This window comes from Penicillium crustosum (assembly GCF_028827405.1).
Source record: "Penicillium crustosum strain IBT 35664 chromosome Unknown utg000004l_segment0_segment0, whole genome shotgun sequence".
In the NCBI taxonomy this organism is placed as follows: domain Eukaryota; kingdom Fungi; phylum Ascomycota; class Eurotiomycetes; order Eurotiales; family Aspergillaceae; genus Penicillium; species Penicillium crustosum.
In genome coordinates this window covers 4303930-4330138 of record NW_026623125.1, presented here as the reverse complement: position 1 = coordinate 4330138, position 26209 = coordinate 4303930, and the positions used below count along the sequence as shown (strand labels likewise).

The 26209-nt window shown below is 50.8% G+C and overlaps 11 protein-coding genes across 11 annotated transcripts; 2 read left to right on the top strand and 9 right to left on the bottom strand.

The window, feature by feature from the left end:
- Nucleotides 1–93: 93 nt before the first annotated feature.
- On the bottom strand, nucleotides 94–4132 carry N7487_010691 (uncharacterized protein; the record flags this gene model as incomplete). Its single annotated transcript, XM_056878421.1, has 3 exons — nucleotides 94–2247; nucleotides 2304–3129; nucleotides 3213–4132. 3 exons carry the CDS (start codon nucleotides 4130–4132, stop codon nucleotides 94–96), a joined length of 3900 nt encoding a protein of 1299 aa, XP_056727001.1.
- A 35-nt stretch (nucleotides 4133–4167) lies between these two features.
- Nucleotides 4168–5520, bottom strand: N7487_010690 (uncharacterized protein; the record flags this gene model as incomplete). Its single annotated transcript, XM_056878420.1, has 1 exon — nucleotides 4168–5520. The coding sequence occupies one exon, from the start codon at nucleotides 5518–5520 to the stop codon at nucleotides 4168–4170; it is 1353 nt and encodes a 450-aa protein (XP_056727000.1).
- Nucleotides 5521–5776: 256 nt separating this feature from the next.
- Nucleotides 5777–7105, top strand: N7487_010689 (uncharacterized protein; the record flags this gene model as incomplete). Its single annotated transcript, XM_056878419.1, has 1 exon — nucleotides 5777–7105. One exon carries the CDS (start codon nucleotides 5777–5779, stop codon nucleotides 7103–7105), a length of 1329 nt encoding a protein of 442 aa, XP_056726999.1.
- Nucleotides 7106–7248: 143 nt separating this feature from the next.
- On the bottom strand, nucleotides 7249–7611 carry N7487_010688 (uncharacterized protein; the record flags this gene model as incomplete). The annotated part of the gene is made up of 1 exon (XM_056878418.1): nucleotides 7249–7611. One exon carries the CDS (start codon nucleotides 7609–7611, stop codon nucleotides 7249–7251), a length of 363 nt encoding a protein of 120 aa, XP_056726998.1.
- A 741-nt stretch (nucleotides 7612–8352) lies between these two features.
- N7487_010687 (uncharacterized protein) lies at nucleotides 8353–9207 on the bottom strand (the record flags this gene model as incomplete). The annotated part of the gene is made up of 3 exons (XM_056878417.1): nucleotides 8353–8667; nucleotides 8764–8943; nucleotides 9001–9207. The coding sequence occupies 3 exons, from the start codon at nucleotides 9205–9207 to the stop codon at nucleotides 8353–8355; spliced, it is 702 nt and encodes a 233-aa protein (XP_056726997.1).
- Nucleotides 9208–9607: 400 nt separating this feature from the next.
- On the top strand, nucleotides 9608–10688 carry N7487_010686 (uncharacterized protein; the record flags this gene model as incomplete). The annotated part of the gene is given in 3 exon segments (XM_056878416.1): nucleotides 9608–9639; nucleotides 9787–10051; nucleotides 10065–10688. The coding sequence occupies 3 exon segments, from the start codon at nucleotides 9608–9610 to the stop codon at nucleotides 10686–10688; spliced, it is 921 nt and encodes a 306-aa protein (XP_056726996.1).
- A 621-nt stretch (nucleotides 10689–11309) lies between these two features.
- On the bottom strand, nucleotides 11310–11753 carry N7487_010685 (uncharacterized protein; the record flags this gene model as incomplete). The annotated part of the gene is made up of 2 exons (XM_056878415.1): nucleotides 11310–11486; nucleotides 11601–11753. 2 exons carry the CDS (start codon nucleotides 11751–11753, stop codon nucleotides 11310–11312), a joined length of 330 nt encoding a protein of 109 aa, XP_056726995.1.
- Nucleotides 11754–14099: 2346 nt separating this feature from the next.
- Nucleotides 14100–15515, bottom strand: N7487_010684 (uncharacterized protein; the record flags this gene model as incomplete). The annotated part of the gene is made up of 1 exon (XM_056878414.1): nucleotides 14100–15515. One exon carries the CDS (start codon nucleotides 15513–15515, stop codon nucleotides 14100–14102), a length of 1416 nt encoding a protein of 471 aa, XP_056726994.1.
- A 1629-nt stretch (nucleotides 15516–17144) lies between these two features.
- On the bottom strand, nucleotides 17145–17654 carry N7487_010683 (uncharacterized protein; the record flags this gene model as incomplete). Its single annotated transcript, XM_056878413.1, has 1 exon — nucleotides 17145–17654. One exon carries the CDS (start codon nucleotides 17652–17654, stop codon nucleotides 17145–17147), a length of 510 nt encoding a protein of 169 aa, XP_056726993.1.
- Nucleotides 17655–21102: 3448 nt separating this feature from the next.
- N7487_010682 (uncharacterized protein) lies at nucleotides 21103–23869 on the bottom strand (the record flags this gene model as incomplete). Its single annotated transcript, XM_056878412.1, has 7 exons — nucleotides 21103–21304; nucleotides 21359–21870; nucleotides 23010–23137; nucleotides 23193–23199; nucleotides 23241–23406; nucleotides 23467–23624; nucleotides 23726–23869. The coding sequence occupies 7 exons, from the start codon at nucleotides 23867–23869 to the stop codon at nucleotides 21103–21105; spliced, it is 1317 nt and encodes a 438-aa protein (XP_056726992.1).
- A 1593-nt stretch (nucleotides 23870–25462) lies between these two features.
- On the bottom strand, nucleotides 25463–26101 carry N7487_010681 (uncharacterized protein; the record flags this gene model as incomplete). The annotated part of the gene is made up of 3 exons (XM_056878411.1): nucleotides 25463–25583; nucleotides 25725–25933; nucleotides 26027–26101. The coding sequence occupies 3 exons, from the start codon at nucleotides 26099–26101 to the stop codon at nucleotides 25463–25465; spliced, it is 405 nt and encodes a 134-aa protein (XP_056726991.1).
- Nucleotides 26102–26209: the final 108 nt, after the last annotated feature.

Below are 26209 nucleotides of genomic sequence, written 5' to 3'. Positions count from 1 at the left end.
CACGGAAGGCTGGCCATAAACACACGAGAACGCGTGAAAGGTTACTTATTCCTTATATCGACTCTCATATAGTACTTAATTTGCTAGAGTTGCTTAGATCCGTGCCTCCTTCTCCCCAGCCTTCTGCCACTGTACTCGCAACCAAATAAAATCCCTACACAGCATATTGAAGCCGGTGGTATAGTCTACCATCCCCAGATAATCACACATCGTATCGCGGTTGTGGGGATCAATGGTCTCGCCATACGAATGGCCTGTCAACCGCTGCACGATCCCCTCAAGCCATCGATCTCGGATACTGCGTGCGGCGACACGACTGCCTGTCCGAGCTGTTAGTCGTGCCGGCTGGGTCCGGTGCGCCATCATCGCTACCATCGAGAACACCATCCCTCGGTACTTACACTCCGTGATTGTACCAGGGAAGTGTCCAGGGTCACACGTCCGTCGTGGCATATAGCACTTGAAACATGCTGTGCCAGGTACGAGCTTGACATGACCACGTCGGGACGTCCACCACTCCTTGGCCGCTTGGTTCCCTGGGTTAGGGCACCGCCAGAGATCGTGGGAGACCTGCTCTAGCTCCATCCCATCCTGCGTACAGAACCAGCACTGCTGACCCCACCGGATGACCTCCGCGATCAGGGTCTCGCTGGCAGGGGGATCCGGAGTGATCCGTGTACCGGACCTTGGACGGGGTACGCTCGATGCGCGGTGGGGTGGACCGAGGCGTGGAATGCCCTGGAGGGTGCGCGAGGACGGGCGTTCGTGGGACATACGGTCGCTTGGTTGCCGGCGGGAGACTGGACGAGCTCTGGCCTGTCTTGTATATATCGCGAGCAGTGCAGAAAACGGCCGGGGATCTGTGACAGTAAAGTCATGGGAGATCGGTCGAGCGCGTTTCCCAGATGGTGTGTGGGGACTGAGGTGGCTCACGTCACGGGGAGAGTTCCGCGGCGGTAGAATCGCTGGAGTGGTGGGCGAACGTGCAGCGGCAAGACTGGCTATCCGAGGAGGACTCATCGCCTTAGCACGGAACCGCTCGTCCAGCAGCATCTGTTCGCCAACCGCAATGTCGGCTTCAATCTGCAACCGCTCGGCCTCTTCGTGCTCCTGTGCAAGCTGGGCCACATGGTCATCGTCCACGGCAGGATCAGGGGGAAAGTCTTCAAAGAGGTCCACGTAGCAGTCAATGTCGATATCATCCGGCGCCTCGTCATCCAATGGATCGTCCTCTAGCCACCGACAACCGTGGTAGGAGGGACTGCGTTCGGTCGCACTAGATAACCCACTGGGTTCAGACGTCCAAAAGTCCGTATCGATGGACTGGGTGGACGGACTGTATGCGGTGGTACGAAGATCCCGAACCGTTCTCTTCTTATCGACGCTATCCGGATCCTCTGGGTCTGGCTCGCATCGGTCACACCGCCGCTCGAGACGACCAGCAGCTCCGTCTCCACATCGCTGGCGGGAGTATCCATCCACACAGCCGTCGAGGTACTGGTCCAGGATATACCGTCGACAGTCCCCAGCAGCACAGTCCACAAACCGCCCAACCCGCTCGAACTCGGCCACGCTGCCCCCCTGCTGGATACGCGGGGCTCCAACTGGTTGGATGATGATGGCCTCACTGGGTAACCCATCCCGTCCGGCGCGGCCACTCTCCTGTGCGTACTCGAGGAGGGAGTAGGGAGCGCCAAGGTGGATGATGCAGCGGATATCGGGGATGTCAACCCCCATACCAAGTGCACTGGTGGCAGTGATCACCGAGGTCTCACCAGTACGGAACCGTTCGAGTATAGCGGCCTTGGCATTCTGGGAGCTGTGGTATCCATCACACTCGAGCACTTCTGCAAGTGCGTTGACGGCAGATACGGAGTTTGCATACACCAGCACCTTGCCTGGCAGACTATCGCGGACCTTTTGCTGGATGAAATCAATCACCTCGGGCGCCTGTGCCGGGCGGTTCCCGTACTGATACTGCCGCTCGACCACTGGCTGGTACATACGATACGCAACGTTCGGCCGCGATGTCCGGTCGCGGAAAAGATGTACGTCTTTACGCTGCGTACGAATCCGCATGAACAGCTCGTCTTCGACTTCAGGGGGAAGCGTCGCGGTGAGGTACACCATCGGGACCTGGAACTTGGTCAGACGCCCCAGTCGCGCCAGGTCGGGTCGAAAGTGCTTCTGATTGTTCAGGATGACATGGCACTCGTCAATCACGATCCGGTCGAGGCGGTAGAGCGCCTTGGTGCGGTTAAGGAATGCAAAAAGTCTTCCGTCAGCGCTGACTCCGGCGTTACCAGCACAATCGACGCACTGTCGACTGGTCGCCGGCTCTCCCACTCCACACTGGACAGCTGGAGTTCCTGACAGCGACGGTGGATATCCCCTCGGAGTGCCAGCAGGGGAACCACAACCACCGTGGTCCCACGGGAGCAGATCCACGCCGGCAGCATAAAGAGAAGGCTCTTGCCACCACCAGTGGGCATAACGGCGATCACAGGACTCCGTCCCTCCTGGATGGCCTCGAGAGCAGGACCCTGCATACCACGGAACCGCGCCTGCTCATCTCCGGTCATATCACGGAGTTGGTTTTCCAACGACGCCTCTCGGAACTGGAGCTGCCAGTACTCCCGATTCTGCTGCGCCTCCACCTGCCACGGCGAGTGTGGGCCGAGTGGCCTCTTTTCGTCTCGGTGGGCCGTGGCAGATGGGAACAGGAGCCATCGGTGGAGGTCCTCGCTGACAACACGGAAGATCTGCCGTCGATACGCCGTCGTGCCAGGCTGCTCGTTGATCAGGCGGCCGTAGGTCGTGCCAGCCACGTTGGACGAGTGTCCGGCCTGCATGTCGGAGGCGTGTGCCAGCCACTCGGGCAATCCCATGCCGCTCTCGTCGTCTGGATCATCCGGTTCATCCTGTCCACTATCCTGGGCTTGGACCGATTGATGCACAGCACGGAGGAAACGGCGACTGATCGCGGTACAGATGTCACGCCATGCGCTCGGTGTGAGGGACTGTCCCTGGAGATCGTGGAAGCTGGCCATCTTGAGCTGATCCCGCAGTCGGTCACGGTTCCAGCTCTTGCCAGTGTAGTCTGGTGGCCATAAGAACGCACGGCGATCACTGTACAAGGTTAGGGATGCGGTCGTGATGGATTGGACAGGGCTTACCGTAGGTGATCCTGCTGGCCTCGCTCGGCTCGATACTCCTGGAGCTTTTCCACAAACGGCAGAACCAGCCAGAGATACCAGACGACCAACTCGCCGACCTCCCGGGGTAGGTACCGATGGATGACCTTAACGTCGTTCGACGCGTAGAATCCCTTGTGGTACTTGGTCACAAACGTGACCATCCCATCCTCGATGAACAGATCGCGAATCCCTCCACCAGGGGTATTGCGGTGTCGGATACTGAGGAGCTCCCGGCCACGTGCTGGCTGGCCGCCGCAGAGGTGGACGATCACGCAGAGTTTCTCCCGGAAGCGGATCACTTTGTCGAGGTAGATGTCAATTCGCTTTGTCGTCAGCTGCCGGTCGTCGATGAACTGGCTCTGGATACTCGGTGTGTTGCGGGTGCGGAGTAACAGCCAGTTGGATCCGTCAACCGGCCACGGGGTCCGTTTGTCCTGCAGGAAATTCCATCCGTCCTTGCTCTCCACGGGGTCGTCGTACAGCTGACTCCATGGGATGGTAGGGATTGCCGCCGTACCCTCGGCCGGGGCAAAAAGGAGTTGGTCGAACAGACACTCGTGCGCGTCGCTCACCCGCCGATGGACGAACGACCGGAACTCCGTCATCGTGAAGTTCAGGTCTTTGTATAGTAGGCGATCCTCGGCCATCCAGCTGACGTGGCCCGGCACCGTACTGTTGAAGTGTACCTTGAGGCCGTACGATCGAAGGTCGAGCATCCATTGGAGAGGACTGCGGGAGCCACGTACCATGAACAGGTCGACCATATGATCGACCCACTGTGCAAAGGTACGGGTGGTTGGTGCTAGTACCGTGGCATGGCGGCCAGACGTCACGAAACTGGGGTCGTTCAGGGGACTCGCACTGTGCCAGTCGGAGATATTGCTCGGATCCTGCATCTGTTGCATCACGCTGGCGGCGTTTGGGTCGAGCAGCATGGCCGTGTGGACCACCATAAACCGAGCAATCTTGATTACCTTGGATAAAATGGGGGGAAGCTATCTGCGGTACGCCATCCACCAGGTCCGTGGCCCTGGACAGCAAGGGCACAGAGCAGCGCGCACTCGTAGTCCTGGACGTGGATCTGCTGGTTGAGGAGTTCGATGCAGAAATCCAAGCATGCACGGTCGAGCTCGGTCAGTGGACGGCTGATATCCGTGGCGTACTGCTCGCCGTCCATCGAATCGTCACTGTCGTTGGAGCACTCGCTGGCGACGTCGTCAACCCCACAATCTTCCTGCGTCTCGCAGCGGCTGAGCACGGGAGGACCGTCAGGGTCTGGTCCATGGAGGGAGAGTCCAGCCTGCCGCCAGAGGTGCTCCCATGATAGACGCTGGCGAGGGGTGAGGCGATAGGACGGGCTCTTCCATTGGTGTGGGGTCTGGGTCCGAGCGAAGAACATGAGGATCTGCTGCCACGGGAGACAGTGGCGTTGGATGTTATCCGCGTCCATATACGCCTGCAGTGGTTTGTGGGGGAGTTGATCCCGCTGCACGCGGATGGCGGCGATGCGGATGGTGTGGCCAGTGAGTGCGGTGACTCTCTGGCTACGGTGGGTGACCGCTTCCATCGCATCCCAGATGGCCGCAGCCGTCCGCTCCGCCTCGAGCTGGTCCCCACGCTCCGGTCGTCGTACGCACTGGATCAGGTCGTCTGGGTCCGATCCCTGGAGATACTCCGCCCACTGGGTACGGCGGAGCCATGGGTTGGCCTCGTCAGCCTGGGCGGGATCGATATCGCGGTTATCGGTGGCCGGATCGCCAAGTGCGGCCAGGCGGTCGAACTGCGTATAGAGCGGATCCAGTGTCGTCGGGTGGGTGTCTTGGACGCTGCGCTTGGCTGGCTGGGCCTCGATCATCACATAATGCGATCCAGTTCCCGAGGTGAATACCTTCTGGCATACCACCTGCGTGGTGGGCTGTGCGGTGCTAGGGACGCCGTTCTCAAGGAGCGCCGGATGGTGGAGGCGCCAGTGCTTCCTCATTGTCTGCGGAGTTCGTGCGATATACCGGCACATATCGACCGAGCCGGCGTTCTGGGCTGCCTGGTAGTCGATATCCTGGATGGTGCACATCAGAGCGTCTGGGTACTCGGCGATCCCGGCAATGGGCATAGGGAGACTGGCTGGCGGGATATAGGAGTCGCACTCGGCCGCTCGGTCCCACTGTTGGACCCGACTGGCGATCTGCTGGCGGACGGCAGGGCTGAGCTTCTTATGCTGGTGGTTGAGGTGACCATTGGTCTCTTTGGGCCGAACTCCGATTTTACATTGCGAACAGACGACCACCGGGTGGTGTTGAGGTGGTATAAATGGATTCTCGGCCATAGTCGGGGATTTGAGGGTGAGCGAAGATATGTCGGTGAATAGGGATGCATGGGGATATATATATTAATTTCCTCCACCATATCGGCTGCATATCCAGTTGCTTTTTTGGATTCATGGTAGGAGCATACCAGATAGGGCTGTGAAGATGACCTATCACCTATATACTATCTGTCACCCCGTTCTCAAAAGAAAAAGTCTAGACACGTCTCATACAGATAGAATTGGTTTTGGGACGTATCGAGCGGCATAAAATGAAATGCGATCGCCAGCAGTCTGTGGAAATCATCTTGGACCTGTCAAGCTACCGGCTGAAACGGGGTATAATATAGCGGCAACACCCACCTCCGTTGGCCGTAAATCGAATCCCCCTGCCGCTGTACGGCTCACCCATGTCAGGATGCCTCCCGAGCGGCGGATTGTCATGGAAAAGTCCAAAGATATAAAGCGACGACACCAGAGAAGCAAACCGTTCCGGTTTACACCCGCGCAGATCGCCCGGATGGACCGCGAGGATCAGCGCGAGGCTCGGGCGAAGCAGATTCGGGAGAAAGACGCGAGACGAATCGCGAATAAAAAGGAAAAAGCCGACGCAGAAGCCAAGGCGCGTACAGAGCGGAGGGCGCGGGGGATCCCAGACCCGAATACCCGTGTGCCGTCCAGTCAGCCACTACTCCTAAAGTTCTTCAACGCTAGCGCCAGACGTGATCGGTCGCCGGAGCCGGTTGAATCGAGCAGATTCGTGGCTGATATAGACCTGCCAGACGGAGCGATTCTCAGTACCGATCGGGTGGTACTTGGCGGGGCCGCTGACTGGGATTGTTTTGATTTGTGGACCGATAGAATCGACGGTGGCGGCCCCGATCTAAAACCGCAGAGGGATCTTGGTAACAATTTAATTGTGATTGGATCTTCATCGGATCCCAATCCAGCGCGAGGCAACGATCCGGGCTGTGGCGCAGGAAAAACATTACCTGGATGTGATGGTACCGATGTGGAGACTGCGTGTGAGACTGGGTATGAGACATACCGAGATGTTACTATAGGGGATATGGAAGAGGCCGGTGAATCATGCTGGCGTTCAAGTCCGCCGGTGTGGGACTTGGATGTGCTCGCGTCTCATATGGCGCCTTCTGCAGGGTTGGGTATTTCTGCTTCTACCGAAGAAGGCGAGATCACGATAGCAGTACAGAGTCCTAGTCAATTGTCCTGCAGTCGACAATCGCCTAGGACTCTGCACTGTATCCCACCATCATCGCCTGTCGTGTCGGCCCAGCGTATATCTCCGGATAGCCAGTCGCCGGTCGCTTCCTGCCAGTATGGAAGCTCGCATTTTGCTTCCTCCCAGTTCGACCCGACCGATTTCCTCTTGGCTGAGGCAACCGTACCTGTTCAACCAGCGATCCGACCGGATAGTACTTGTATTGGCGGATGGGTTGACGACGGAGTTCGGAGGAGGCAGTCTGTGGCTTCGAGTGAATTGTTTTATGATGATACTGCAGGTTGGATGGAGGATATATTTGTCAATACTCACGGTCATCCTTTCAGTGACGATCGACCAGATGTCTATCTTACGCAACTGCCTTGATGATGTTGAGTCGGTTCTAGACTCTAGGTAGGATGGGAGGGGACATGGATGTTGGTGGGATACGATAATCTGCCTCTTTGTTTACGGCATTGGTGCATAGACTCTGCCGGGCGGTATCTACTGCGGAGTTACGGGGAAGAATACTATCTTTTTATCTCATGGAGGGAGACCATTATAGATTCGAGTATATTTCGTATCGATTGAATCTGTCTTGCTGTTCCTAATCTCCAGTAGAAATCAACAATATCAAAGGGAATTGATTGTTCAACGCATTGGAGATCGCATCGAAGGTTCTCGTTCCATTGCGCCCATTGAACGTCCTGGAAAAGGTCTCGAACGGCGACAACCAGCTCTCCGATGGCGGTGACCACTTCCTTGGCGGCCGTAACAATCTCCTTCACCTTGTCGAGGAAGTCCTTGGCGACGACGACAACGCCCAAGACTCCCAGCAGGACGTCCTTGGTGGCGGCGAGGAGTGCGACGGCTTCAGCCATGGAGTCGGACATCTCCGGGAGAGGCTTAGAAGACAGTCAGTCTAGCAACGTCGAGGATAGGGTGGGCCACTCACCATCGCAAACACGATGGTGGGCCCAGACGAGAGTAGATCGGGTGGAGTAAGGTTTGAGCAGGTGAGACTCTGGTAGCAACGGGATCAGTATCTGCAACAGCAATCGGAGTGGTGGGGCTTACCTTGAGTGGAGCTTTCGAACGTGGGTAGGAGTGTGGCAGGTGGTAAGTAAGAGGAGGGAATTGGAGTAGAATATGTAGGTGAGGGATTCCGCGCGCGCAATGGAAAACTCTGTCAATAATGAGCGAGCGCGCGTACCATCAGTCGGGGATCGCGCAATAGAAAACTCTGTCAATAATGAGCGCGCGTGCTATCAATGGAGGATACGCACGCAGTGCAAAATTGACAATAATAAGCGTGTATGCCATCAATAGGGGATCGCGCGCAGTAGAAAACTGTCAATAATGAACGCGCGCACTGTCAATGATAATATATAATGTTGACTCGGGTTTATCACATAGAGTATGGCCCACGTGGTATTGACGGGTCGGCCCGTACCGCTTGCCGTCGTATTCGAACCCTGCGTCAACCTATGACGGTATACTGGGCTGTATACACACTCGGCTGCAAGCTTGCAGTTTATCTAAGGCTTTTTCATTGTGTGATGAAAACTGTCATTGCATTCGGCATCTTCACTATCGATCAATCCACTTGTCATGACCGTCTACCGGTGGTCTGTCTATCCTCGGCGAAGATCACGTTCCAGGAACGGGGCTAGGCGCCTCCACTGGCTGCTGGAACGCTCGTCCTCGTCCTTATCTTCCGACCCATCCCCAAAGTTCTCGTCAAATTCGTCGATCAGATCGCATATGCGATTCATAAAGGCAAGCTGGTTACGCTGGAAGGATCGTGCAATGTTCAATGACCGTCGCACCCCGGGGTGGGCGAATGAGCGGGCGTAAAGAATGCCGGGGTATCCGGTGTGGGGTCTCGCACTGATCTGGCTGTACTCATCTGGTATCCGACCTCGGGCCTCGAAGAAGCGGGTGCGGTACTGGCGCATAGTATTCTCGAGCGGCTTGGTTAGTATGTTGATATTTGACGGGTGGATGTATTCTACTCATAGGTGTGATATCGGTGGGAGACACACGCCATATACGCCGGTGTGCGGTGACCACGTGGACAAAGTCTTGGACGAGGGACCGGATCCTGAGGGCGACCGCGCGAAGGAGTTCGGGTTCGTAGGGGGTCCGGTATTCTGCCAGAGCATGTTTGTGTACTGGACTAGACCCAGGAGCTCACACAACATATAGGCGCAGCCAGGAGGGACCTAGGAGATGAAGATGTTAGCGTGACGTGACGGGGATGTGATCTGGTCAATATATACTGCGTGGATAGCGAGGTATTCCCGCTCGTTGGCCTCGTAATAGCGATATCTCACGGGACAGAACGCAGTATCCATATTCCACGAGTCGAGCTGCTGGTTGAGGTAGGGGATACATGGGAGACTTGGCATTGTAGTGGTGTCAGGAGTAGGAAATTCGAGGACGGCTGTTGGGCGCTCATCTTGTGGACTGGTGCTTGTTGAAGCCATAGTGAGGTGGGAGAGTGAGGGATTTGTGGTACGAGGAAAGTGTCTCGACGTGGAAGCTGGTCGATGCTGGCCTGCAGACACTGGGTTAGCATATAGGATATGAATGCTCGTTGAAACTGACCTTATCGTACTGATGCACAGTGTAGGAAGTGGATCCTCGTCGAGATTAACCTTCACTTACTGGCACAGTGCATAGGTTGTGGGTTCTTGTCGATGTTGGGATAGGTGCGACATCTATGGAGTGTGCAGGATATGATCGCTCCTACATTGACTGCCTGACCTCCTCTGCTTCCACTTTATAAACTTCCTTTACCCCTGTTCATAAGCAGACGCAGTACTCTCTCGCTACCTGTCCACCTCACCTATCTAACTCGCCCTGGTGTGGCCCCTCTGTTACATCATGTATAGTAAGAGGGCCGACGTGATTGATACGTGAATATCTGAACTTCATCGTACATCCAGGTGACCATTCCTCTACCGTCTAAGTCCTTCAGTGTGTCACATACTAATATATATCTCAACACCTCCAGTTCAAAGCTCCATCTCACACTCCGCTTAAACCCAACTCTCTTCGACCAGTCACCTCGCACAGACTGTAAGCTCATACGGCGAAGTCTACATTCCACCATACGCTACACCGACATTGGCACTACGGATCTACATCCCGAATCCTTACATCCAAGCTCAAAGCCGACTCACTCAGTCGACCATCGAATCCTCACAGCCAAGCTCAAAGCCGACTCACTCAGTCGACCATCGAATCACCAACTCGCATCGCATCACAATGGCGTCTCCACGATTCGGCCAATCGCTAGAGAGGTTGGATAAGCCCGTTTCAACCCCTGTATCTTCCCGAGCTCCCTCCCCCCGCTACCACTCACCCCAGTGGTGTCCCGTCCTCGGCTCGGAGCCACCACCGGCAGACCAATAGCCGCACATCCATTATCTCGGTCTCATCCACACGCAGCTCAGACATTGAGGAACTCCCAGCCTCACAGCCAGCTGTAGGCGATATCTCATGGGTTGCGAGATATCAGGAGGCTGCCGAAATTCCCCTCCTGGACTGCCTGAGGACTGGGTTCTCACTCGCGTTGATCAACCCGGCGCTACGATCGACAATGTTCGGTACAGAGGAGATGTGTCTACATTGTATTCTGTGTGTCGCCTTTGATGACAAGAGATCCCTGGTGTTTGAGCGGCCTTTCTGCAAGCCTGGTCCTGGAACGACCTGCCAGCGTTGTGTGGCGGGTAACTTGGCCTGCTTCCGTGCACCACAGGAGACCGCTCGGCGTTCATCTTCGGCCCTCCTAAGGGACGGACTGAAGCGTCGGCCTACTATCTCATACGACGCATGGCAGGAAGCCTGCTGTTTGATTGCGCAGAATGCTGGTGTGGAGGAAGTCGCCCTTCGCCGTCAGATGGACTGGGACAATCGAGTCTTCCGGCCACGGGAGAGAGGTGCGGCCATTCAACTAGACTAGTATCCTGGAATATGGAGACAAAGTGTGGTTCCTCGTTCTGTTCTATGATTCGTTCTGCTTTAACCTCTTCAACTATGGGGAATGTATCTGGACCCTGATGTGTTATACCCTATGCTGGTATATGCTGTGGTCCTGATCTTTGAGTTTTTATTTTTTCTTTAATCCCGGTTTGGCTACCTCGACGTACTTTTACTCGGTGGTTTCTGATTGTCTCTGCTTTATCAAAATGCATATTACCGGTGGTTTGATATTCTATATTGGGTAGTTGTATATCGTATTCTAGTTATTATAGATAATGTAGAATTTGTATATATTACCATTGGGCTTTTAATATTTATACCAATTACTATCCGAATTGACATCTACCTGACTTCGACTTAAAGCCCTAAACCCGATTAACTAGAAATTCTTCTATTTGGAGGGTATGCTACCACTCTAGAATATTGCCCCTCAAGTATAGACCCGTTGTCACCTATCTATCGACCAACCAACATGTACCGACAAAGGAAATCTTATAATATCTTAGCAAAAATAACTCTATCTTCTGCCAGCCGGTATATAACACTGTTTGTACAATAAGGATGGCTCGGTCGGAGTCACATTGGCTCGTGGTGTCGCGACTTATAACTCTGGGAGGAGACAGGTTTTCATATAGTCGATGATGATGGGACTAGCCCCAGTGCCGTGACTTCGTAAAAGTATATCCCAACCGTTGATGAGTCGCAGGATATAGTTGCAGAGATCGGTGTTGCTGTATGCGACATTGAGTGATGTAAGATAGTCCATATCGAGTAAGGCCTAGACAGATACAATGTTGTCTAGGGCGTCACATGTATCGACTGTTACCACCCGACGGTCTGTTATGGTCATAACGTTGAAGAGGAATATCAGTTCGCGTGCGAACAGACATACAGCCAGATCGGTTACGTTCGGGTAGGACAGTGGGTCGACGATGGAGAGACGTGCAGTCTGGAGTGCGTCGAGGAAGCGCAGGCGATCCTGTTCTTCGAAGATAACGATATCAGGTACCGGCGGAAGAGTCCGAGTCCGAGATACATTGTACATGTAGACATTGTCGGATGGGGGGTATGGTGTAGGTGGTAGTATAGTGCGATGCGATGGGATTTGAATTGGGAGGAATTTTATTGAATAAAAGCGCAAATTATGGGGGGTTGGTCTTTCTATTGGGGATGAACTATGCTGGGAGATTAATTGTACTAGCAGGGGTGAATTTTTAGTGGCGCTCTATCTATCGTGGTTTTTTTGTTTGGAACATACTATGCTGGGTGCTTCAATACCAACCCCTATTTACCCAAATTATTGGACGTGAGTGTTCGCCGGAAGGTCACTGTCGGAGTGATTTTGAGATTATCTCGAACTTTAACTATATAACTGCTTCTATGGACTAAGTATATACAATATATGTCGGACTTCCGGTTTTGCGACCGGTGTTGTTGTTTTTGTGAGCTGCATATCGAACTCATTATCAAAGGTAGAGCAGGCTCTGATGGTGGCTAAGAATGTCGGTATACTGATATAAGAGGCTTATACGGGTCCTCTAATAGGGGATCCGGCTATGCTCCAATCCAATGCTACAGAATCTGTTCTTACTGCTTATGTGTTCCTAGTAGAACCTCATAATCTCTAAGAGAAAATTGCTTAGCTTGGATACTATAGTATAAGATGTTTAATATTGTAGAGAGGCCTATAATTAAATCGATAACTCTGCCTGTATTTTTAAAAATTTCCTAAATTGATATTTTCTAATATTGCTTCTTGCTTCATACAACATATATCATATCGGCAGGTCGTATACGAACAGGTTCGGCTCGCGACGCTATACTTCATAATGATGATGATGATGATGATGATGATTAATTCACTAACCCGATTTAACTCGCTATTACATACATGCTGCTATGCGGAAGTAGCGTCCCTAGAGCCTCCTCTTCGACGACAAATGATAGTGCATCCCCAGTATCCAACCACCCTGTATGCAAGACTCAGTTTTCCCGAGGTGCTGCAACCTGAATTGTAAGGCGACAAACCGGCCGGCATAGTTAACTAGTGCAAACAATACAAAAGAAATTGTAAAGAAAGTCAATTCATCGCAGAGTGCCCCCTCTCTCTGCAATACAGCTCTCACTTCGGTCACTTCTCTCACTTCGCTTCCCCTGGCTCCCCGATTCGCCGAGTCCCTGTATCACCAGGACCGCCAGTTATGCATCCTGCATCATACATCATACCCGCAAGTCGTATACAAATAGGTTCGGATCACGACGCTATGCTTCGTCGTCAGTAATAGCCGATCTCTATGTGTTTTGTTAGCGTGAGGTGATATTGCGAACTTAAACATATCACAAAAACAGTCCAGATCCCATTGCAATCAGGACAAAGGACTACTAACGATCTTGTCCGAAATGGTCCAAGGCTCTCTCTCTCTTACTATAAGAATCCCTGGGATCTTACTTCTCTCTCTCTCTCCTCTCTCTCTCTCTTCCCTATCTAAGATCTCTACTAACAATCAGGACAAAGGACCACCAACAATCACGTCCGAAATGGTCATGCGCATATGGTCTTTTTTCGTCAAAGGCTAAGCTGGAAAGGGTCAAAATCCCATTACAATCGCCATAGGAATCCTATTGAAATCGGGATATCGGGACAGACGGGTATCAACAATCAAGACAAAGTACCCCCAACAATCTTGTCCGAAATGGTCCCTTGGGTATAGACTTTTTTTCTGAATGTCCGAACTTCACATACGTGACCTGTTACAGTTTTCAGACTCCTCTGCGATATTATACCTACCTTTATCTTCCATTTAAAATGGAGAGCAAAAAACTGAAGCTAAGGTAGGACGTTCCAATGCGCCAAGCTCTATACCGGGTTTTCTGATGCAACAAGAAATAGAAAGGGAACTTCTCGATGTTCCGCGACAATCTGAGAAGACGTGGAATTCATCGATTTGTTCCAGGTAAAACACTCTATATAGTGAAACTGGATGGAATCTAACCAATTGTCGGAGTTTCGATAAACTTCATAAATTGTTGACAAAAATATATTTTAGACTTTATCGACCTCTTACATGTTGATCGATACCTACACTTTTATATCCGCCCTACTTTCTGACCGCGGTTAAAAACGGATCGTGCTAGGTATGGACAATATGAGATTTATAATAATGGTACAAAAGGCGACGATAATAAAAACAGATCAAATAATTTATATAAAGTCAGAAGCACACGTATAAGAGTCAACGTAATCAGATAACAGTGGCTGGACAAAGGACAGCCTGGATCGTACAACCTGAGTATAACTAAAAGAGAGACATATACTATCTATCAAGTTGAAAAAGAAAAAGAAAATAACCAGAAAAACGCAACATATACCTATCACTTATACCCCCTCTTATCAGTTACCACCCGGCTTGACATGTATACCGCATACCGGGCAGTGCTCGGTAAACTGTGGCATTAGACTATCAAGGCAACGGGGGTGGAACCAGTGGCGGCAGTGCGGACGGAGGGAGACAACCTGATCTCCTAGCTGGACGGCCTTAGCACAAATAATACACTTGAGCTTTCCAGCATTGGTAGCAGCGACAACGCCTTCCATATCCGTAGTAAGTGGCTGCTGGTGTAGGCCGGACCGGATAAGACTCCACCCGGTCAATTGATCACCAGCACCGTCAAGTCCGGGGTTTATATCCGAGCCCTGGCCAGACTCAGATGACGAGATTGCTACATAAGGTGTGACAACTGAATAAGGGCCCTGCCAGTTAGGGGGCTGTGTGACACCTTGTGGAACTGTAGGCCAGTGCAGAAGCACGCCCATACTATATTCCAATTGGGCGTCTACCGCAAGAGTAGGAAGTCCGAGTATCTGAAGCCAGAGGGGATAGACCTCACGGAAGGTCTCGTTTATATCCATAAACGAAAGGGTTGTCTCATAGATCTCGACGAGCCTCCTAAGGAAGGTGACTACGTCGTGATGGAAGCCAGTGTTGTTCGGACCGCCGCTTTGGAAGAAGGTATTCAGGAGCATCCAGAGATCCCGCGTCGCGTTGCTAACCGCTCCAGCTGCGCGGGCTCGGGCCGCTCTGTCTAGAAATGGGTTTTGTGAGTCGCGGTAGAACTCTAATGATTCTCGGAGCCCTGCGAGGAGAGCGTTGCGGACTTCCGGGGTCACAGGCCGGATATTAGGGGCGGCACGTTGACAATCGGCCGCGATAGAAGACAGCTGTGCCCGAAAGCTTCCGACCACCTGGCTATGGTCATTTTCGTCGAGGATCGTGGGATAGTTGTGCTCATTCCAATAATGTTCGATTCGTTCAGATAACTCCCAACGAAGGGTAACACCCAGTCGGTAGAGTACCAGTGAGGTAGTCCTAAGGTGTGGGTTTAGGGCAAGAGCAGCCCATGCGCTAATGAGACTTAGAGCGTGCTCCCGTAGATTGGCTGGGTCATAGGAGTCGCGTACTGCATGGATACGCCGTATATCCGCTACCGTCTCTGCACCCACAATGCGGTTGCGAGCCCTGATTATTGTCTCAAAAAGGTCCCAAAGTTGGGCGATAAGGTTGCTAACCTCGGAAAGCGGGGTATTGGTATTTAGGACGAAAGCGCGGGTGGCTAAGAGTCCTCGACGATACCCAGCATTCCAATCCTGCGGAGGCCCTATAAGATTGGGCTCTTCGGGTATGGATGGGAAGCCGTTAATAAACCCTAGATACCGTGTAGTGATCCGATGGTATTCGTCCCTCCAGGCTGTCGCTCGAGTGAGGCGGGGAAGTACTGGTGGTTGACTTAAAGCGCGTTTGGGAGGCATGATTGGAGTCTTGAAAGCAGGTAGTTAAGAAAATGTAGAGTTAGGAAGATTTGGCTTAGATACTCCTATAATATATAGGAGGTCGAAACCAATTTGCACTCGAACTTAGGTTTACAAGCTGGCGCTATATTGCTTTGTATACTATTCTATGCTTTATTGAAGTACTGGGTAGAGTTTCTGTAAGTGTAGAATACCGCGAGTAGTATTCTTAGGATACTAGACTAGTTTCTAATTTAACTTGTACATTGGTATGTTTCATTTTCTTTAAAGGACGAAATAAATAGCAAATGGTTCTAAGGTCCTTAAGACTAGGAGGCTTCTATTTTGGTCTACTCTTAGAAGTTCAATCCTTGAAATAACATGGTGGACAAAGACCCGGGCTAGGAATGGTGTAAAGGTGCCAATTGGCTTTGGGTTTAAGGATAGATATGGTTTGCACCACGAGTTTCATTGTTACTGTTCATGGTTGCAACGGGGAAGACTTTACTTCTTTGATATTGCATCGTCTTGGTCTAAATCCCTGGCCAGCTTTCGATTACTTATTGGGTTGTAACTATATCCTGATACTCAATACGATCTTTATGATTGGTTGAGGTATGATTGTTTGTTATATGGTATAGATGATAAACTATGTGTATGAAGGATTACTCTGCTTAGGGGCTTACGTCCAAAGAAACTTGCGGTTTTATCTTTTTTTAGTCTTTTCACGAAAATAACCTGGCTAGGCTTAGGTATGGCCCGATGGCTATACACCCAAAGAAACTCGGAGTGTTGTCTTTGTTTGGCTTTCTCGCGAAAATAAACCTGGCTGCAACATGGCATGGCTTGGTGGCTTTACGTCCAAAGAAACTCGCATTCCAGCTTTTTTTAGTTTTGCACGAAAGAAATCTCGACTGTAGTATAGTAGCGCTCAATAGCGATCAATCAATCAAAGTGCAATTAACCTGTTACAGTCTAGCCAGTTACGTATGACTATGCATACGCTTCTTCTAACCGAAGCAAGAACACGAAACCAAGCCCTGAACTGGAGGCGCTTAGTGCTTCTATATAGGTGCCGAAGCAAGTGGTCTTACTGCTAGTGCTTAATATATAGAAGTTGATAAACTTACAGACTTAAGTTGGAGAGAGAATGAAAAAATTGACATTTAGCAAACGATTTTAAAATCCGGCCTAAAAATCAACCTTATGGGTGGAGCTGCTGCAGTATATGCCGCTGCCCGATCCATTATGTTCTGGGGTTCTACTCGCCAAGCCTAAGAACTGTTCGTCCAATTAGGTAGCCTAGAGTTATTACCCGGTCCACGTGCGGTCCCGGTCGTAACGGTAGCCCCGATAAAAAGATCTAGAGTTTTATGCTTAACAGTACCTGTCTTAAACCTTGTTTGCTTATATGGAGATGTTGGTATTAGGCTTTAAGGCTAATTAACTACCTGGAATGATTATCACCCGACTTTGGCTTATGGTTATGTATTACCAAGGTGCTGCAATTATTTTGTTCGGAGAATACTAGTATTATATTACAAGGCCTGTCAAATATGCTGATTGTCAACCTGCTAACCCACAACTCTAACATGTCCTTGAAGATATCAAAAAAAAAAAAGACTCCTATACTATGCGACCGGGCGTATATCACTGTTTGTGGAAAGGGGTTACCACTGTGAACTTCGCCTTGCGGCCTTGCCTTAAGACGTACAGCGGTGGGAGGAGACAGAGTTTCATGGTGTGGATGATGGGAGGAACGGCCCCAAAGTCGGGACTGATGAGAAGGCACGTCCAACCGTGGATGAGTCGGCCAGCATCCTCGCGGAGATTGGCGAAATCCAAGGAAGCATGGAGAGATGCAATGTCATCTAGTGCATCGAGAACATCCATTGTGACTAGGCGAAGGTTCGAGTGGGTCATAAGGTCGAAAAGGAATGTGAATTCATTGATGTATCTGTGTATGACATCGTCGGTAACGTAGGGGTGGGACTCGGGGTCTATGATGATGAGGTCCGCATCCTCGAGTGCGTCAAGAAGGGGTTTGCGATCATATTCGTCGATAATAACGATTCCAGATGCCTGTGAAAGGGTTCTGGCTCGAATGACACTGGCTATGGCGGAACGGGTGTATGGAGGGTATACTGTAGCTAGTTGCATAGTGCGGATGCTGAGGGATTTGAGTTGGGAGGAATTGAACAAATTGTAAGTGGTGTGTGTAGGGGATTCAGTTTACTGTTAGGAATGAACTGTATTAGTAGATTAATTGTGCTGGTCCAGCTGAACTTTTGGTGGCGTACTGGCTATCATATTTTCTTTGTTTGGGCTGTGTAGTTGGCTCTTGCTACATTCGGTGCTTCTAAGTTTCGGTACGGTGTCTTATTTGCCGAAATGTTTGGGTGTCGGTTTTGTGGGAAGTAGATCAATTTTGGATGGGTCTCGAGCGAGTAGGTGACTGCATTTGTGGACTAGTAGATTATATGTTGTACTATAGTAGCTTTCGAACTGGGATAGTTGTCTTAACGCTCCCTGCTCTGCATGGTGTAGATTTGAGAGCAGCCGGATTGCTTCCTGTTCGTTCGGTGTCGATATTCCTTGATCCTTCCAGTCGAAGGTCATGGTTGGTTCATACCCCCTCTCTAGCCCTCTGGCCGGGGAAGGGGCCGCAGAAGCGGAGGTATGATAGAAGAAGAAAGGTTGGTTTGTGATCGGTATTTATCAATTTAATTAAAAGTCTGTTTGGATGTATGATACAGCAAGATATATAATGCATATACCAATGTGGTTGTACTTGATATACCGGCACTTTGTAATAGAATCAGGAATCTCTGACTTTTGTAATCGCTAGCAATTCACTTCGGCCTCACTTGACTGTGGTGTTCATATAATACTGAGTACAAAAAATTCTATATCTATTAGTTGTATGCATTAAGGAATACGAAGGTCAACATGCGTGCTGCGGCGGGTATTATCCACCGTGACGATAAGGTCTTATCTATCCGGCTGCCATAGTCGCAACTCCACCACCCCAGCAAAAAACGTCTAGATTTTCATTTATGATTCAAAGCCTTTCTACCTGGGTTCAGTATTAATGAAGCTCACAGTGGACAGTTTATATACACGTTTAGAACTTCTGAAATTTTTATATCGATCCGACGCGGTTTACAGGTAGGACCCAGGGTAGGAAAATAGCCACTTGGCTGTCTTAGTTTGTATTAACTCCCTAAAGTTTCCCATAGTAAAGGTGACCTATAAGGCATACGCTGTATTCTACACTTTCTACCTGGGTTCTATCTCTATAATTTCTACAGTATATCCTAATTCTTACTATAAAGGTGCTAGCAAAGTTACAGAGGAATTTGATCAAGTTTGTGGTAACTATTCAGGTTTTGCATTAAAGTGCTGTGGTTGGTCGGCCGCTCTCTGTCGGTCGGGTAGTCTCCACCATCGCAACTACATCAAAACTATCTCCATATTTAATAGTATACTATATAATACCTACCTGGGTTAAAGTGTTGCTACCTCGATACCAGATATATAACTATACTCTCTATAATCTGTAAAAATTTGAAAGTTGTTAGACCTCATAATAGGTCGTAACCCAGGGTAGAACGCTCTGGTCCAACCATTTGCTTTTCGCCCCACATACGCTAGCACCGTTCTGGATAATAACTTCAGCCATGGATTGCTCACCGTCCTACCTGGGTTCCGATCTTGAAATTTGGAGGACACCTAGAGAGCAGGGTTAAATATCGTCTGGCCAAGTTTCATGAACATCGAGGCTAAGCTGCGGAGTGAACCCAGCCTTGTCATTTTGCATGAATGGGAGGGTATCCACATTTGCGGGAACCAACCAGATCTAATTAAAACCGGTAAGTAATGTATTGAAACCCGCACTCAGGCTCGGTCGTCCACCCCCCATGGGATAGGTCGTCCTCTTCTCAATCCCCTATCACACCCTGAATTACTTATACTCTCTCCGATACTCTATTACCTATCTTATAATAGATATCCGGTTTATATAGATAGATAGATAGATAGATTATCTTTATCTCGACTATAGTAGTATACTATAAATCTATATCTTTTAAATTAACAAATATTAATCTACTAAGTTAAATCCGTAGTCTTTATTATATAATACTATCGCTAATCTATACCGCTTAGGAAGTATTCGGAGTCTATACCCCTTTTTAAACTTAACTATAAACCCTACGATTATATAAAATTAATATAATACTTTATCTATTATACTATTTTATATCTATATTTTATATCTATATATATCCTTTAAACTTATCATATATCTAAATCTCTACTTATTAGATTTAATATTATATTCTTAATTATATTACCTATTAACCTAAATCTTTATTAACATTCGTCTATAGTAAGCCTTAATAACTCCCGCCGATTAAGTCCCGCCTTAGCGCTAAGTAGGAGCTAAAGCCCTAGTTTTAGTACTACCTTAATATTATTATACCGACTACTTTCCTATCTACGTAATTTTCTAGCCTAAATAGGTATACTCGCACCACTATAGTACTAGAATTCTATTTAGTCCTAGAATACCGGAACTAAAAATTACCTAGTACTATACGACTTATTAAGCCCTAGTCTATAGTATAAAAGTAATAGAATATTATATTAATCGTTTATAAAATCCCTTTTTTATAGCTCTTTATATATATCTTAAAACTTATCTTTACTATCTTATAATGAAGATCCTTTTATATTATTCTTAGCTATTATTAGTATTAACTTATACTATTTAATATATTCTTAACCTTATCTATAAGAACAATAATATAAAGAATATATTTGATTAAGTTATATAAAACTAATCCGAAATAGGTTATAATTATCTAAGATATCTAGAATATCTAGAATACCGAGTCTTCTTTTAATCTACTAATATAAGATAGCTATATTTATTAGGATATATCATTATAGGAAGTGCTATAGTCCGGTATATAGTATAGGATAAACCCCGGAATAGGGATATAAATAAAGATAGGGAATTAGTAGTAGTAAAACTAAGTAGGGATATAGTTAACAAAATACGGTAATTAATATATAGATTATTCACATAGTAATTAGGGAGAAATATACGGTTTTTAATTATATAAACTAAAATTGTATATATTATTAAAAGGGGGATCCTTATACTAAGCCCTATATATATATTTATAGATTCTAATGATTTTATATTTTAGACCAATGTAAACTTCTGCATTTTGGACCAATGCAAACGTCTGCATTTTGGTCCAATCTGAACTTCTGTATTTTGGACCAATGTAAACTTCTGCATTTTGGTCCAAACCGAACTTCTGTATTTTAGACTATCTCCTCCTTTGTATTTGTACCTATAGCTTTCTCTTATATTCTCCCCTATATTCTACCTAACCTAGTAATTTCTGACCGCGGTCAGAAATAGACTATACTATCGTACTGTATATACTCTATACAACCCTACAACTTCTGACCGCGGTCAGAAATCTACCCCAATATCGTAATATCTATATAATATATACGATTTCATATCTTATCGTTATGACCGTGGTCAGAAAAAGGGTTATATATCGAGAGGTTTGATTTGCTAGCCGATCTAGTAGCTAGGAGGGATCCTGAAAAGGCTCTGCTCAAACTTTCGGGTATAGTGTCCTGTTCGCCGAGTAGACTGTGGGAGCGGACGCCGTGACTGGGGACCCCGAGCGCTCGCGTGTGATATCCGTCCCTGGGCGACTCGGTTTAGCTCGGCGCGGGAGAGATTTACGTCCGCAAGGTAGATCGGTACGTCCTCCTGAGCACTAGACGGGCGATTAGTAGAACGAATGTGGATCGAAGCGTTTGGAGGGACGGACCTCATGATCTGAATCTTCATATTCCTCGCTTTGTAGCGGTACTTTTTGGCGTCTCGGCCAGGGTGGATCCAGTCGGATTTGGGGCCCTTGGTCCATCCGATATAGTTGTCGTTCCAGATTGCCTGCCACGCGGTGCCGAACTCCCCGAGGAGCTCCTCGAGCTTCGCCACTTCGGCCGGACGCCAGTGGCGCGATGGGGTCCCGAATCGGTGCACCGGAACCTCGGCCATCGGGGGGTTCGTTGTAGCGCGCCGCGCTGGACGCTGATCGGGCTGTTCCATAAGAGCCTGAACCGCTTGCTCCTCCTGGTGTATTCGGGCCCTGAGGTCGGCATAATCTAGATCTGCGCTGCTCTGTGAGCGGGACCGTGACGGACGATGTTCAGAGTCTGCGTCAGTATATGTGTCGGTATGAGCACTAGAGATAGTACTGCCGTAAACGCTCGGTGCCGCATTGGGGAACTCAACGGCATAGAGGGGTATCTGGCTACGGTCTGCCTGGTGTAGAGATGACTGTGACCAATGAGTTGGTCGTGGAGTAGCCGGTGCTACCCTTGTACGTTTGTCTGTAGGCTGGACTGCTGTGGATAGGTCTGTCCTCGGACGCTTCTGTGGACGTTGGTATGGACTAAGCGGCGATTGGATGCTGGTAGGAGAGGATGGCTCTACCTGGTGGGTAGTAGACGGCCTAGTAGATGATACGAACGGCGATAAAGTGACAAGAGGGGGTGCAACCGGTACTGGAGTGCTAGGAGACGACGGGACTTTGGACGGTGTGGTCGGTACTAAGGTTCTGGGGGATGACGGAACACTAGACCATGGTACCGGTGCTGGAGTTCTGGGAGACGACGGAACTCTGGAAGATGCGACTGGCGTTGGATCTCTGCAAGATGCCGAGGCTCTACCTCTAGGTAGTATATCCCGAGGACGCTTAGTTAGATGCTGGGTGCTCCATATTTGGTCGAGCCGGGTCTGGTTTGAGCTGATAGAACTAGCTCGCCGCTGGCTACTCGAGCTGGATCGACGAGTGGATGGCTTGGAGAGGCTCCTCAGACGACCCTTCCCTTTATCTTGTGTACTTGGGGAAGTCCACTCGGGACTCTCGGAGCTAGCAAGGGACCGTGGAAGAATAATAGCCATTTAGATTAAGAGTGAGATAGTGATTAAGGGGAAGTAGTAAATAACTATCGAATAAACATTGGATTCGACTCTAACTTAAAGCGGTCTATGGTAAACTCGAGTTGGATAATAGATCCAAGGGAAACGCAACCCTCTACGCCCGTGTTTCGAATATAGCCTAGTAAATCGGGTGAAATCGGTAAATATCTCGCTCATAGCTATACCTTTCTGATACATCGAATCCTGAGCCATAAGAAGGTAAGAATCAGGGGGCTTAGGGGGTTTAGGGGGTTTCGGGGGTTTCGGGGATTTGGGCCGCACGTTTTCAGGGTTAGATGGCCTCCCCGCTAGATATAGATATAATTGACTAGATATAGCTCGACTATTGTTGGTTTACGGATACTCAATCTCTATATCTTCGAGATGTCCATCTGATCTACTCCTATTCTAGCCAATATATCCTACCCATTTCTAACCATCTCGGCTTCCTCCAAATTGAACGCTTAGGCTACAGGGTTGAGAAGATCACGTACCACGATCATGGTTGGCCGCCCACGAAAGTATCCGAATCGAGCTGCAGCGCTTGCGGCCCGGCGCCAGCGGTATTCCCAGCGACGGCAGGCGAATACGATCTCCCAGGCGGAGCTAATCCCGTATGACGCTACCAGGCAGCCGCTCCAGCAGCCGCTACAGCAGATTACCTACTTCCAACATACCTCGCTCCTACCGTTAGAGGCGAATACAAGTGAGACTACGCCGCTTACCTCGACTGTCCCGGATACATTTACCGCGCTTCGGGCCGAGATCGACCACGAGCGATTCGGAGTAAGCGACGGGAACCACTTCGATCTCGACGCGACAGCGGGCGAGTGGATGGTCGGTACCGACGAGGTTTCAGAGGAATTGATCCCCCCCAGGCCGAGAACACCCCTGCGCCAGGTCCCGAGCAGCCCTATACGGTACAGTCGACAGAGGGTCAAGTAGTATCACCTCAGGTCCAGCAACTCGCCTGTAGAATCGCGCAACAGCTCCTCCGGCACCACGGGTGCCCGGCTAACGGCCATATAGAGCCGGAGGCGACCGTGGCGTCGGGACAGCGGATCATCAGCCTCCGGGAGGCGACCCAGCAGACTGTCGTACCAAGTGTACTAGATAACCCGACCTTCCAGCAACATCCTGCCCCCTGGGCCGATGAATTCGCGCCGATGGTCCGTCGGCAGCTGCTCTGCGGCCTAGGTCCTAATGCGACAGCGTCCCCAGGTAGCCCGGGGCCACCGCTCTGCGGCCTAGGTCCTAATGCGACAGCGTCCCTAGGTAGCCCGGGGCCACCGGCGGTAGATCCAGGCCTCGCGAACGCAGCGGTGCCTCGAACGCTACCAGTGTCGTTTGACATCGACAGTAGTGGTGGGTGGGCGACGAGCCTCGCCGTCGCGCGACAGGGACTCTATTGGCTAGCGACCCGACCAGCTACAAGCACCCTCACCAGCTCCCTCCACCTCGACCCGCTCCTCGTCGAGTGGACTGATACCGATACCCAGCGGCTACACCACCGGCACGTCCCCGTACACCACGTCCCACACCTCCCACTCGGGCGGCTACGCGGCTTTGAGGCTATGGAGATCTTTATCATCTTTCCTCGGCTCTACCAGCCATCCCGGAAGGCCTTCGTATTAACCAACGAGGAGTACTCGGAGTGGATGGATCATATCATGCTCCCAGCTCTAGTCCAGACGCTACCCCAAGAGACCATCAGCCGGCTACCGGGGAGTGGGGAGGAGGCGATTAAACGGGGAACAGCAGCCGCAACTGAGGGTACCACAGCCTCGGCTTACCAGCAAGCGCGGATCCAGCTCCTAACGCACTTTATCGGCCCTACGGCTCTCGGTGCCGTATGGACGGCGATCCAGGATCGCCTCCCCCTATGGCTCACACGGCCAACGAGTACGGCCAGGCGAGGCTGCTCCTCACGTCAAAGAACCTCAAGGGCGAGACGCGGCGGGATACCTGGTCACAGATGGTCCAGGGGTGGGGGAATATATGGCGTGGTGCGGTAGATGATCGGTTTATAACAGGCTCCTTTTTCGACGTGGCAAAGGAGGTAAGCCTTCCCAATCAGATCCTGGGCCAGGAAGCGACCGGATCACAGCATGCCTTAGAGCTCACATGGCGCCGCTGTTGCCTCAGTCAGTTCGAGGAATGGCTGGTACAGACCGAGATGACGCTTCAGAACCAGACCGAGCTAGCAACCATACCTTCTCTATCGCCCTCTCTATCGCCTACCGAGCCAGTTTCCCCTACGCCGAGTCCCACGCAGAGTCCTATACACAGTTCCACGCCATCTCCAGCTCCGACTCAGTCGACTACGCCGTCACCGAAGCCGGTACGGTCACAGTTCTGGCCCTGGGCGCTCCTCCGAGATACCGGGAGCCTAACCGTGGAGACGAAACGCCGATCGACCCTCCGGCAGGCCGGCCTCCTATACGTACAACTATACAATACCTCCAAAGAGATCTTCGCGGTAGGAAAGCAGTACCCGTTTGGGAATGAGGCGCTGGATACTCTCGCACTCCCGGCAGCGCTCGTCCAGGTATTACAGCATACGGGCGGAGGCCGTGCCTACTCCCGTGCCACGTTACTCCGTGGGTACCTCCATACTAAGGCACAGTATCACCTAGCTCTATAGGGGGCCCGGGGCCGATCGTACGGAACCCGCGAGGAGTACCGGGTAACGGCGACGCTGCTATCCGCGCTTAACGGGGAGATAGAGGCACAGGGAGGAAACGGGGTGCTCTATGTCCCCCCGAGGGATGTTGCACTACCGCCGTTCTACTGCCATACGACCGACGACGCAGTCTAATAGCTCAGATGGAATCTTAACCGTCTCTGCCTCGCAGTAGAGCTCGTCTACAGTATTAGTCCGGTAAGACAGCTCTACTGGGAATATTCGAGGGTGGCGATGGCCTTTCTCCGTGTACTACACTACGGGCTAGGGGGATAAGGGGCCTCCCCCTCCCACTGCCGGGAGCTCTGGATCAGTGAGCGGACCTAGCCGCCGGGGGAGGGCGAGGATACCGGCACGATCATCGAGGGCCTCGGCTAGAGGGAGACTATACAGCGGTATAGGTTCGCCTGGTTCCTAGATAAGTTTGACTGGGGACTGATGCTGTTCCGGGAGCCGTACCGGGCTAGGCTCGCTATCCGGCTGCCCTCGCTCCTAGGAAGTTATCTCCCGCGCTACGGGGCAGTACGGCAGCTGCTTGACGACTGGGTATTCCTCCACGACGTATTCCGCCAGCTGGAGGCCTGTTGGGGGCACCGCCCCCGGGCGCGGAAGATCCTCGTCCTCCTGGCCGATCTCTACCTTATAGCGTTTCGACGAGAGGTCTTCTAGCGGCTGTCGAGCGTCGAGCGTCTCCGAGGGCCTCGTGCCGCCGCGGCGCTCGAGGGCCGCCAGCCGCTAACTATAGAGGCGCTCTGTGACGTCCTACCGGGCGGGCGGCTGGCCGACCATATATACCCGCTAGGCGCTAGGGGGATCCAGATTAAGCACATCGATACCATGTTCGCGTTCCTCTAGGGGTGGGACGGTGACGGGAGGCAGGGAGAGCTCGTCCAGCGATAGCATTGGGCGTCCAAGCCGTACCGCGAGCTATTTCGTCGGAGCTTCGACGCGATCGCAGCGACGTACTCCCACGAGACGGTATAGGAGTGGCGGGGGCTAGTTCACGCCACC